At 51.3% G+C, this 12510-nt stretch overlaps 2 protein-coding genes across 5 annotated transcripts in view; one reads left to right on the top strand and one right to left on the bottom strand.

The window, feature by feature from the left end:
* Positions 1-2313: 2313 nt before the first annotated feature.
* Positions 2314-7547, bottom strand: TAF8 (TATA-box binding protein associated factor 8; the record flags this gene model as incomplete). The annotated part of the gene is made up of 8 exons (XM_080358463.1): positions 2314-3707; positions 4143-4285; positions 4990-5137; positions 5435-5559; positions 5802-5864; positions 6076-6174; positions 6668-6824; positions 7488-7547. The coding sequence occupies 8 exons, from the start codon at positions 7545-7547 to the stop codon at positions 3564-3566; spliced, it is 939 nt and encodes a 312-aa protein (XP_080214589.1). The 3' UTR covers positions 2314-3563.
* CCND3 (cyclin D3) overlaps positions 7374-12510 on the top strand; it is a gene marked incomplete at its 5' end in the record, with an annotated part of 34848 nt that continues 29711 nt past the window's right edge. Inside the window, 2 exons of one of the 4 annotated variants that reach the window (XM_080358464.1) lie at positions 7374-7582; positions 7806-7963. In XM_080358464.1, coding sequence (XP_080214590.1) covers positions 7546-7582; positions 7806-7963 — 195 coding nt within the window. Of the gene's footprint in view, positions 7583-7751; positions 8116-12510 lie in introns of those variants that run through there. The other 3 variants (XM_080358466.1, XM_080358468.1, XM_080358467.1) reach the window with 3 other exon arrangements.

Genomic DNA, 12510 nt, shown 5'->3' with positions numbered 1-12510 from the left:
TCACCAGCCTGCTGGGTACAAGATACAAAGCAATTTTCTATCGAAAAATGTCAGTTTACAAAAAGTTACAGTCCTTCAAAAAAACCTCCTAATAAGAAATTTACTCTGGAAGTTTCCATCCACGAAGTGAGAGAACCAGAACACAGACTTCACTGCGTAGCTCTGCTGAAAAGAAAACCTTTCCAATTTAAAACATAGGTTAAGGTTCTCGACGCCGCCCCACATCTTCCTGCGCTTTCCTGAAGCCGTTGTCACTGCTAATATAACGGGGAGTTGTCTTTCAGCTGAGCTTAGACAGAGAATGGAGGAGACAGCGGGACCGAGCCGCCTACCTGAGCCTGTACTTCAGCTGAGGAGCCGGGGCCGCCCGGCCAGCCCTGGAGTCGCCTGCACTGCTCAGCCTCTCCGAATAAAACCATCATGAAAGAGCCATTTCTTGCCACTGTTTGTGCTTCCCTGCTACTGTCCCAGGTGTCTGCTGCCCCTGTGGGTGTTTGGGTGCTGCCGGGTCCCACACACAGCACCCTGAGCCCGGTTCCCTCAGGCCTGGCCGCCATTTTCTCTGGGTCGCCATGGAAACACATCACTATCTCCCTCCCTGCAGGGGGCTTTTCCACCCCAAATCCAACCCTTGCTGGCAACAACCAGGAGTCTAATTAACACAGATAGAACATGGCTTGGCTGCTGCCCTGTCTCCTCAGCACTGGAGGCAAATCCACCATCTTCTCCTCACCACCATCCCCTCATCTCCAGCCGCTCCAGGCTGGACCCAGGGCTTCACCCCCAGCCCGAGCAGAGCTGAGAAACACGGCGGCGTACACGGCACGGCCACCGGTACCACGCGGCACAGCCACCGGTACCACGGTGTGTTCAGAGAGCGTATAACGGGTTTGTGCCCAGCCAGCAGCCATGTTAAAGCAGCACACAGCAAACGTCCCAGAACGCGGCCGTGCTGGGACCAGCTGGAGCACCGGGCCTGCAAAACCTACATTTGCATCACAAGCTTTTCCCTGCTGACACGAGGAAGATATTCTTGAGCAAGGAGCAAGCAACGTGCTGCTAATTAAGAATATGGCCACAAAAATAACTCCAGTGTGAAACAGAAAGGTGCTGGTATTCGTCATTAGTCGTTTCTGTAATGTACAACTCGGACTCTGGGGATTTCTATAAATGTTTACAAATCTTCACACACAGGCTCAATCTGTCTGATCACAAGCTTGATTCGGTCTCAGGGGAAACTAAGAGCGGGCAGCATTCAACCTCGGTGTAACTACCAGTCACAATGAAAGCTGTCAAATTTTCTAGCTCTGTTTAGCTGTTTCTGTAGCAAATTTCAGCTGCAGCCCAATTTCAGCTATAAAACCAAAATGCATTCTTCTAATTTCCCACTTTTTGCCTCCGAGTGCTCTCACAGATGCACAACAGCTGCTCGTGAGGTGTCTGTTCTAGGCACGTTCTCCTTCCCTCTCAAGCACGAGCCGCCGCGTTGCCTGCAGCTGTCAAACAGGGGGGGACCTGCCGATCCACAGATCTTTGAGATCTTTGGAAGGAGGGGTAAGACTCACTGGAAACTGTGCTCTCCTAAGACCTGGGCTTTATGGCTGGTTAAGGCTCCATCTTTGTATTCACGGCTGATACTGCATAATTCACCTCCATCTGTCTTGGTTTTCTAATCAGGAGAAAAATACACGTGTAAGAGGAGATGTAAAAGAAAGCGAGCAGTACCTATGATCCTGCAGTTCTCAACCACATGTTCCACCTGTGACCGGAGAAACCTTTTACAAAACTGACGGTATTTCAGAAGGCACTTTGTCCTCACTGAACGCGTTTCTAACAAACCAAAGGTCTTACTGGAAAATTCCCAACTTTCTCAGCTATCAAGTGTTGCTATGCACAAAGGAGGAGATGCAGAGAGAAGGACAAGATCTGCTTGTAGACCTCACTGAAAACACACTCGGGCGTTTTTCTACTCCTGAAACTTTAAGGACTCAGCCAGTTTTGCTTGTAGGAGATAAAATTTCTTTTATTATGAACATAAAAATGGCTGTTTTCATTCTACAGTTTTCCCCTACCTAGTGAGGGATTTCCTCATCATGAACAACACTTAATCCAAGTAAAAAAAGATATAAACTTTTATATTTACATACATACACAACGTCTCTGTACATCTGTTATTCTGTACAACCAAGGCACCAGCAGAAGTGACGATGGCACGTGCAGGACTTTTTACACTAGAGATCGCATTTCAGACTGTTTGGCAGCAACAATCTCCATTCTCACAGAAACAATCGCTCCCGTTCACCTTCCCTCCCTGGCCCGGGAGGATGCTCGGACTGAACAGGGCTGAACACGTACGCACCTGACGCGCATCTCCCGGGGTCTGCGGGACTTGGCGCGTTCAGCTGCTGTGCTGGAGCACCAAGCCCTGCCTGGCAGCCCCTGCCGCCTTCCCAGCTCCACATTCTCATCCAGAGATCATCCAGGAGTCTTTTGTCATTGAAATTTAACCCATATTTTGCCTAAGCGAAAGCTGAATGAAAACTAAAGCAAAGCTCTCCAAAACCAGCCAACAATGACAATACTCCCATCACCAGCCGTTTTCACTGCTGAAATAAAGTCTTCTGCTCTGGGGAAATAAAGAGGGGGGAAAAAGAGCAACTTCTGTTGATAAAAGCCCGTATTTGGGAATGGACAAAATGAAAAGGTGCGATCGATAGCATGGCCTTGCAGACTGCAATCAACAACAGTTTTATTCCATATTCCAAGTTTTTCAGCACAGCATCTTCCCAAACAGCCGGCGAAGGCGCGAACTCCCAAAGGAGCTGTGCTGTGTTGAAACTAACAATAGAACTGAAAAACAGCCTGAGGCAGCGGCTGAATCTTGCCATTCATACTGCTACAAATTATCTCAAGGCAGAACAGGGTAAACACCACACTTGGTGCTTTTAAGTTAGAAGTGCAGCTGCAGTCAGAAAAGTGAGAATAAAATGCCATCTTAGCTCTGTATTTACACTTCACTCTCCTACTAACACATCAGACACTTTCAGTTTATAAAAGAAAAGCCTGTTTGCTTTTACCTGCCAAGAATCCAAAGAAAGAAACCTCTCTGGGGTTTTTCTGTCTCAGTTAACACACGCTCCTGAGATTCTGAGGCAAGGTTGATTGCAGAAGCTGCTTTTCCAGCCAGCCATGAAGGAATGGCGCCTTTGTGTGCTGCAGAGCCCGCTGGGACGCACCGAGCAGCCAGAACCTTTGTGTCCCCGTCTCTTCAGAGAGCAAATCCCACCGCCAGCGAGAACAAACCACCGTGAACGAGACAATTCCCGTCTGCAACCCGGTGGCCTTCGACGCTTTTGAGGCAATTGGCCATTGACCGCTGAGAGTCAGCAGGAGAGCGGAGGGGAACGAGGGAGCGTTGCAAAGCGGGAGGGGAGCGCGGTTCACCACGCAGAGATCACCCCTCTGCCTCCGCTGCAGCGGGATCGCCTCTCCTGCCTCAGCGGTGCCCTCGGCCGCAGCAGCGGAGGTGAACCCCCGTTTCCTCTCCCTCTGCTGCCCGCACCTCATTTCTTCCTGCGGATCTTGGGCTTTTTCACCGGCCGGAGGTAGGGATTGTCTATCACGTTTTCCTCCCCGTTGCGACTGCCCGACAGGGACGTGTTCTGCTGTAACACTGAAGCGTTCTCCTTTTCGGGTCCTGAATCATCCTGCCACATAAAAATAACCAACATAAACAACCCAAGTTATGCTAAACAAGCTTAGAAGTTCAAACCACACAACCAGCGGGCAAAACAGATAACCAACTGCCAGGATAAACAGCAGCACATGAGGAGCTGCGTTAAAGGTGAGGACCCCCGATTCCTGACACAAGATTCCCTTTGGGAACAGCGCATCCCAGGAAAATCCTCTCTCCTCTAACATGAAATGAAGGTTGTACTGAAAGCTCCTGATCCAACCTCATTTTGCTGCAGAAAGTGAAAGAACCGTAACAACGTTTAGTCATTGACACCTGGTAAAACACAACCCCCCCTGCCGTTTTCCACCCACTCTGCCCAGCTGGGAGGAAGACGGGCACAGAACCAGGTTTCAGAAGTGTGAGAAAGCCGGGCCCAATAGACCTTGATCTCTCGGGCCGGACGTACCGTACTCATGTGCAGGGGCAGGTTCTCGGTGTCTGTCTGGTCGTCCTGCTCGGATGAATCAGTTTCTTCCATTTGCTGCATTTCCAGCTCGGAGGGGAGCAGAGCCGTCAGGTAGGGCACGGTGAAGGGCCGGGCGGCGATCACTGGGGCGAGGGACAGGGACACGGTCAGCACGCTGGGACAAGGCTCCTCAACCCAGACATCACAACGCACAAAGCCAACCAGTCACTCAGAGACCAAATGCTTTCACTGGTTCTGGTTTTAAATACAAACACTCTTTTCCTCCTGCTCCCAAGGATCAGGAATTAAATATACTGTCCCTAAAAGACGGCAGTCTCTGCTTTCCTAGTTGCTGAAGCCTCATTATGCTTCCAGCCAAGCACACAGCATTATACTAACACTAAATGTCCTTCCTAACTTCCATAAAAGTTCGATTATCTGACAGGCTGAAGCATCATCCCTTAGTCCCCCTTAAGATAACACTGAGAGCTGTGCTGCCAGCGAGCCGCGGGGAGGGGGGAATTCTCATCACCGCTTCGCAGAGAAACAGGAAAATCTCCACTGCCCACCACAAAAATGTTAGAGACAAGAAATCACTTGTTTAAAAGTTACAGGGGGTCAGAGACAGGACTGGGATGAGCTCTGAATTTAGCACCTGTCAGCCAACGCCTTCTCCACCAGCAGAACAAAGTGACCCTTTGGTTTTCATCCCCATTTTAAATAGAAAATTACTCATTTTCCAGCCTTCCAGTGCCTCAGAAGGGCAGCCACAGCGTGGTCGGCCCGTGGAGTGTCTGTTCAGTCAGGCAGCTGCCATTTATAGCACAAAGTGTCCTGGATAACTCACGTGGGAACGTGCTAACGTCGTCTTTGAAGAGACTCTGTGTTTCTCCTGTCTTAGCCATGAAGCGGGTGAGAGCTCTTTCCACGTCGCGCCGTTGAGACGCTGCCTTTTCCCGTAGGACTTGATAATCAGACACCGGCTCCCGGTACGTCTGGAGCGAGGAGGAAAACAAAACCACCGTCAGTGGATGCACGGCTGACAGCTGGAGTTCCGAACGCTACGAGGACGCAGATGCTACGGGTGAGCATTGACCTTAAACACACGCAGATCTTCAGGGAGCTACAGAAATCTACAGCAAGGGCAACCCACACAAAACAAGCAACATCTTCAGCCAGGAGAAACACTGTTTTGGTTAAATGGTATCAGCACTACAGTAAAAATATCGACGCTCCTGGTGTCACTGACTCCAGACAGACCCCGAACAGCACAGAAGTCTCTTTTCACTCACTGGGGTCTTGATGTAGGTGTGAGGATCCGGAAACTCCGGGAAGTGACCAGGAATGTGAGGGGGATGCGGCTTGTTCTGTCCGGCTGTCAGGGCTTTGGGAGTCACGGGCTGGTTGGTCACAGGAGCTGCAGTTACAAAACATGCACACACAGATCAGGCAGATTTGTTCTGCCAAGGGTTCGGCACAACGTGCTCCCAAAAGGCAGCAAGGATTACTTGACCCGTCTCTCCTACACAAGAAGAGCAAAACCATCTGGAGGATTCTCATGTGCAACGAGGAAGCTGAAGCAGAGGGGACCTTCCTCCACCAATTACACAGCCATTATATACATTTCCTGCATAAGAAGAGAAAGAATTTCTCACGTACGGGCAGTGATGACCATCCTCTGGGAGCGCTTGGCATACGCAGGGAGTGTTTCAACGTTGAACCCTGAAATACAGAAGAGGAAATGGAAATCACACCAGGAGTTTATCTTGTCAAAAATACCTTCACTTACACTTCTCCAGAATTCTTCCGAGGGCTCCAAATTACATGAGGAAGAAAATCAGAACAGAGGGCATCACACAAACACCAGAAATGTCAGGGACAGATTTTCCTACAAGGCAGGCAGCTGGAATTAGTGGGACCATCAACTACTCACCCATTTCCACCAGAGTAACCACAATATCAGAGAGTGTGGGCTGCGTTCTGGCCGTGTGTTCGCAGTAGGACTTTGCACTTCTCCCAATTTCAGAAATATCTGGGGGGAAGAAAAAGCCACCACCACATATTAGATTCAGCCCATGACCACACACACGTATCGGCCCAACCCTGGCATCAGAGACCTGAATTTTTAGTAAATTCAGCAAGGAATTAAAAATAGCCCCTGGTGTCTTACAACATGGGTATTTAAAATTAAAGCATGTGCAAAGTATGGAGACACTAAAGATCAAAGTATCGGACATTTTCCACAAATGCAAAAGGCAAATCTGCATCGCTGGCATGAAAAACACAAAACATAATCACCTCTTGAGTTCAGAAGAATAAGTGACCTGAGAGCCTGGGCACATCACCCAGCAGAGCAGGAACTGCTACAGCCCTGACCACTCGAACGTCTGGAACTTTGTTATTTCTCTACTTATTCTGGCAGCATCTCAGTATGTGGAGCTGACTGGATACCTAATGAGTAGGCCAATTTGAAAACAGAGAAACAAGAAGCTTCGGGGGCCCGGGGCGGCACTGCGGACACTCACAGCTCTGCAACATCTCCGTCAGCGTCTCCACCGCCGCCTTCTCGGCGCTCTCGAAGCCGGCCTCGGTGAGCAGCGAGCTGACCACCACCTGCAGCGTCCTCCTCCGCGCCAGGTAGTAGTTATCGGCGGGCGTGCTGGCGTGTTTGCTGCCCGAGCGCTGCGGACACAGAGCCCGGGGCTCAGGGACACGGGGAGCAGCGGGACCCCCGGTCGGCTCCTGGATCCCGCCCGCGCTGCCCTGGGATGGGCTGCAGGCAGGGCTGCCTGCGTGCTGCCTGCACCCAGAGGGCAGGGGCCGGCCCTGCCTGTCCCCCACTGCAAACACACACCTATATACACGTGTACATACATATACACACGTAGGTCTATACATATACATCTACACACACATATATACACACACAAACACGTACACACACATATATACACATATACACACACATACATGCATAAAAACACATGCGCACATACATACGTACACATACAGACATATACATACACACGCACACATAGAACACCGTTTGGAGCGCGGCCCCTTTAAAAAATCCGCCTCACGGGCACCCCCGACCCGCTGCGCCCTCCTCCAGCCAATCAGGGCGCAAGAACTTGAGCCAATCAAGCCCCGCTGCTGGGCCCCGCCTCCCTGCGGCCACTCAGCCAATCAGCGCCTCCCTCTCATCAGCCGCCGCCTTAAAGCCCCACGGGCAGGCCACAGGCGCCTTAGCACCCTGAGAGGAACAGGCCGCTGCGGTTCCGCCCGGCCCCCGCGGGAGACTCCACTCCACCGCAGCCCCGCGTCCCGCCGAGGAGCCGCCGTTACCGTGCCGGAGCCAGCGGACGCTGTGTCGGCCATCTTGGAGCCATAGGGAGTTGTGCGCATGCGCCAGATGCGGCGGCGGCGCGTACGCGCGGAAGGTGGGTGCGTGGGGCATTGTGGGGTTCGTAGTTTGGGCGGGAAGGGGCCCGCCGGGGGTCCCTGCGGCGCAGGGGACGGGCTCGTCCGTGGGCTCCGAGCACCCACTGCAGCAGCTCCGTGGCCCCGCCGGGGGCCCAGGGGTGAGAGATCAGTCTGCCGTGTTCCGAGGTGCTGAAGAGCTCTGTTGTCTGCTGAGCTCTTCTCTCTGGTGACCGGTGACAGAACCCGAGGGCATGGGAGGAAGATGTGCCAGGGGAAGGCCGGTTGGACATGAGGAAAAGGTTCTTCACCCAGAGCTGCTGGACACTGAACAGGCTCCCCAGGAAGGTGTCACGGCCCCACCTGACAGTGTTCAAGAAGAGACTGGACAGTGTCCTCAGGTACACGGTGTGACCTGTGAGGTTGTCATGTGCAGGGACAGCAGTTGAACTCGATGGTACTTGTGGGTCCCTTCCAACTCAGGACATTCTGTGACTCCGAAGCTTGTGGTTTTCCCTTCTTGGGGACACACCCCTCATCCTGCCTCTACCAGGTAACGGGGAAAGCAAAACCCCGTGTAACAGCATTGCAGCGGCACTGAAACAGCCCGTATTCCCATTAGGGTATTACCGAAAAAGCTTGAGAAGTGCCAGCGGTGTGCCAGGAACCCTGTAACCATGGGAGCACTTATGGTTTTCCTGTTGTAAGCAATGTGTACTCTTAGCTGAACCTTGGTGTACCCGCTCGTGTGCTTAGATCTTTTGATCAAAGCTTTGGTGTCAGTTCAGTGTTTCAGAAAGACAGAACAGGAAACCCCCATGCTACAACTCCCACCCCTCGTTTCCTGTTTAAGTACATGTGTGGGAGAGCAAGGAGGTTGTGAGAACCAATTACTGCGTGTGAGAGGGCGAAAAAATGTGATGTAAACAACAGCTGCCACGCTGGAAATTAAAGGTCCTGATCTCATTTGGTTTGGATGGTAACACAGCTTCCACACGCTGCTGCTTTTCAACAACAATAGCAGCAAAATCCGTTAAGAGATAGGGAAAGCAAGGAGGCAGAGGAAGGTGGAGGCTGGATTGTTCAAAGCAAACATGCCTGCAGAAACAAATTCTTGATCATCAAAGGTAGGAGGCAACATATCTTCAGAGACTGAAAAGTGGTGTAGATGCCTTACCTGCTCAAGCAAAACCGCTGGGGGAGGATAATTGTGCTGATGATATTAAAGTGCCTTGAAATGGCTGTATGTGGTCGGTGCTGACTGGGGATCTTGCTGCAGTTTGTTGATGTGATTCCCTGGGTGTTGTTCTGCCAAACTGATAGAGCCACTTTGCCATCCCTGGGTGGGGGTGTCGTGTCCCCAGGGCTGTGCAGCGGGGCTGGGACGGGCTCTCAGCCCCCTGTGTGTTAGGAGAGGTGCTGAGCCCTTGTAGCTTCCAGCTGAGGAGCTTCTGGAGGTCTGCACATAAATGAAGCTAAAAGAAGGGGAATGTGAGCACGTAGTGCTGGTAGGTTGCAATCTGCTGGGTAACTGTTGAGAAGTGTCTGACCCCAGTTGTTTGGGGAGTGAACACAGACAGGTCTACGCTGAAAATGTGGGTGCAGTGCTGCTGCAAAGACAGGCTTGAGCTGAGCCAGAAACGTCTGCAGGAGACAGGAGGGGAGCAGCAAAACCGCAGCACTTCAGTGCCACACTGGAGGATGTTGCCAGGGATCCAGTTTGAAGGGGATGGAATTTGGAAGCAGAACCCAGCTGGCAGCTGGTGTCCATAGGTGGAGGGTGGGATCTGCATTTCAGAGCCCATGTGAAGTGGAAATGACATTGCCACTGGGAGAATCTGCCAATTTAATGTGCCAGTTTCCCTAGACGTGCTGCGAAATTGGTCATCTGGCAGCAAAATGAAAAAAAAAGCAGGATGGCAATAGTCTGTGTGCCTTCCTGGGTATGTCGTGTTTTCCCAAAGGTTGGAACATTTCCTCTTGTTTCCCATTTTTTAGCAAAAACAAAAAAACCAAAAACAAAAACATTTTCACATTGGTACCAAACTGAGAAGGAAAAAAGTTTGAGTTTTTACTCTAGATTGCATGCAGGTTATTTAGAAGAGGCAGCAGCTGGGATTCCCAGGTCTGCTGACACTAAACAGCTGTGTAACCCCAGACAAAAAGGATATTAACCTTGTTGAGATACAGTTGTATAGTTATTCTGATACGTACAATCCCAGATGAGAAGCTGTACATTTGGAATTCATATTTGAGAAGAATAGTGGGAACTGATGACTCTGGACCCTTTGGACAGCGAAAGCCCAAGCTGCTGCTGGTTCCTTCAGCCGCTGCCGCCAGCGTGGTCCGTCTGTCCCAACCAGCAGCGGCGCTGCCACCAGAGGGCACGGTGGCACCGGCATGTTCTTATGTGATTCTTACAGCCCAGAGCTGTGAGGGTGCCACCAAAATCCTCCCTGCACCCATTTATTGCTGAAAGGCTCCTGTGAGCCCCCAAATTCCTGGGCTGACCAGACCTGAGGGGTTTTGTTGTGCAGTTTGACAAACATTTACTTTGTGTGATGTCTTTTTTTCCTCTAATGACATTTGCTTTTGCCTTGTGGAAATGAAAACTCAAATGCAGAGAGCTTATAGCTGTGTTGCTGCTATTGGTTATTTACTGTTTTATTTACTATTTTGAGAAGTATTGTTTCTTTGCTAGTGTTATTATCCTCCTCTCTAAAACAGCAGTGGAATGTACACAGGGTGGAGAAAAGCTTCCAGAGTGCTAAGAGCATCTGATTGTGTGAGCTGGATGTTCAGCTGTGGAGTTTCTCTCAGTAAATCTTGAAGCTGTTTAGTCCAACCTATAAATAATCACAAGGGGAGAAGGTGTCTGGTGGTGGAGGGCTCTTTGATCTAATGGCTCATAAAAAGATGCAGGTGCTGGAAGGGCAGGGCAGGTCAGTACAGTTAAAAGAGGAAATAAGATGCATTTCTTCATGGGAGATGTCATCAGGCTCCTCAAGGGTGCAGCACACTCCCAAACATACCAAGACTGTCTGTCCAGAAGATAATGCTGTAGCTCAGCTGCAGGCTGCTGAGTTAGGGACAGAGATGAGGTGTTTATAGGTGGCTCAGAGCCAGGTGCCACTGTCCCCTGTGGGTCTGTGCTGTAGGGCAGTGACCCTGGTCCCTGGCTCAGCTCCCTGCCACTGTCTCCTTTTGCAAGCCGTGCTCTGTAAGGATGAGCCTACAGCAGCACAGAGGGTCCTGGGTGCTCTGTTTGGCCAAACTGGAGTGTCAGAGCATCTTCATTGCTTAAAGCAGGTCCTGGGTGACTGATATTTACTGGGCCTTTTGTTCCAATGCTATTTAGCTGACGTAAAAACTGTTCCTTCCCACTGTACCAGCTCATAGCTGTGTTTGAGTCAGTGCCATGTCTAATCCCCCAAGCATGTGAACCCACACCTCTGGGCTGGCCGGAGCCGCCGCTGCCGAGAACTATTGCAGATCTCTGGTCAGCTCATCCCGCCTCAGCAGTGACTCAGGGTTCTGCTCTGCCATTCTGTCCCTGCCTGAAGCTCTGGGGTCCAAAGGTGATGAGGAGATGGGGAAATTCTGCTTTTGTGCAGCCGGTTAGATGTGAATTTTATTTTCTGCGGAACGGCAGATGGTAGGGTTTGCTGAGGAGAGGAACACTGCCAGGTTTAGGAGGTGTTCTCTGGTGCAGATTCCTCCAGACAATGCAGATGGTACTCCCCTCCCCTCCTGCGCTGGAGAGGACAACAAGTTCTCTGTCCAATCTTATCTGCAAGCTGTCATTCTGACTTCCCATCCTTGCTTTGGGCAAACTGCAGCTGCTTTGGACTTGCCAAATGCTGGATGTAACAGCCACTGATGCAGTCCCTTGGTATCAGGGATGCTGTAAATCAGAACATCCCCAGCGGTGTCAGGGAGAGCCAATGGCAGGCTCAGCACAGCCAGGACTCGTCTGGCCCAGTCTCACTTCTGTCTCATCAAAGGATGATGATGATCTGGCTGCTGGGGACCCTTAAACCAGCTGGAGGGACTCTGGGAGGAGACTCGTTGCCTCTGCCTTGTCCCTATCATGGATTCATGACCCTAAACTTCCTTGAATCTTCAATCCTTCTCACTCATCCTTGCCTAAGAAGTGGCAAATGTGGTGTGTAATTGCAGCAGAAGCAGAATTATCTCTGTTTGCTGACCCCTGTATCCACACTTGGCATATTTTCCCTTGGGCTGTGAGCCTGTTCCCCACCTCGAGTATTGGCCTGACTTTTAAATGTCATCTGCAGAGCATCAGACCTTGGGGAGTAGGGAAAGCACTGCACAGCAAGGTGGACACCGGCTCTCTTGCGAAGCATATACCAGCATCAAAGCTCGGCCAGGACAACATCTCCTGTGTTCTTTGTGCGCTTCCCCCATGGCTAACAGCTTGGCAGCTGCAGCCATCTCTGCTCCGAGCCAGAGCTGCATCGCATGTGCCTTTGATATCTTGCAGAGGGTGCAGTGTTGGCGGCGGCCCCGCAGGGTGACAGCCGTACCCCAGAGCACCGGCAGCTCTCGGCTCTGAAGAGGCCACTTACCACATCTGAGTTTCTTGCTGCTGGCTTTGCCAAATATCGCTATCGTTTCAGGAAACCACACGGTGGGTGGTGTCTTTTCAGGGCAGGGGTGGGGGAAGGAATCCTGCCCCTCCATGCAGAGGCCCGGGATGGGACTGGGGTGGTGGGACAGTCTGCTCTCTGGGATGAAGCTGCCCATGCTTTTTCTGGCATGGAGCATCCAGAGCCAGCCTGAGGAATTCCTGCATGGGCTGCGCTGTGAGCAGGCTTACCTGGCTCTGCTTCAGAGTAGAACACCATGAAAGTTTGGAAAATTCCTCTGAGCTGTGGTTGTGCACTGCTGCCTATCCCAGCTGGGCTTCAGGTCCTTTTTTTTTTGA

Source organism: Nesoenas mayeri (assembly GCF_963082525.1).
Source record: "Nesoenas mayeri genome assembly, chromosome: 23".
NCBI classification, from domain to species: Eukaryota; Metazoa; Chordata; class Aves; order Columbiformes; family Columbidae; genus Nesoenas; species Nesoenas mayeri.
The sequence above is the reverse complement of the archived record's forward strand: the minus strand, read 5'-3'. Positions and strand labels throughout refer to the sequence as shown.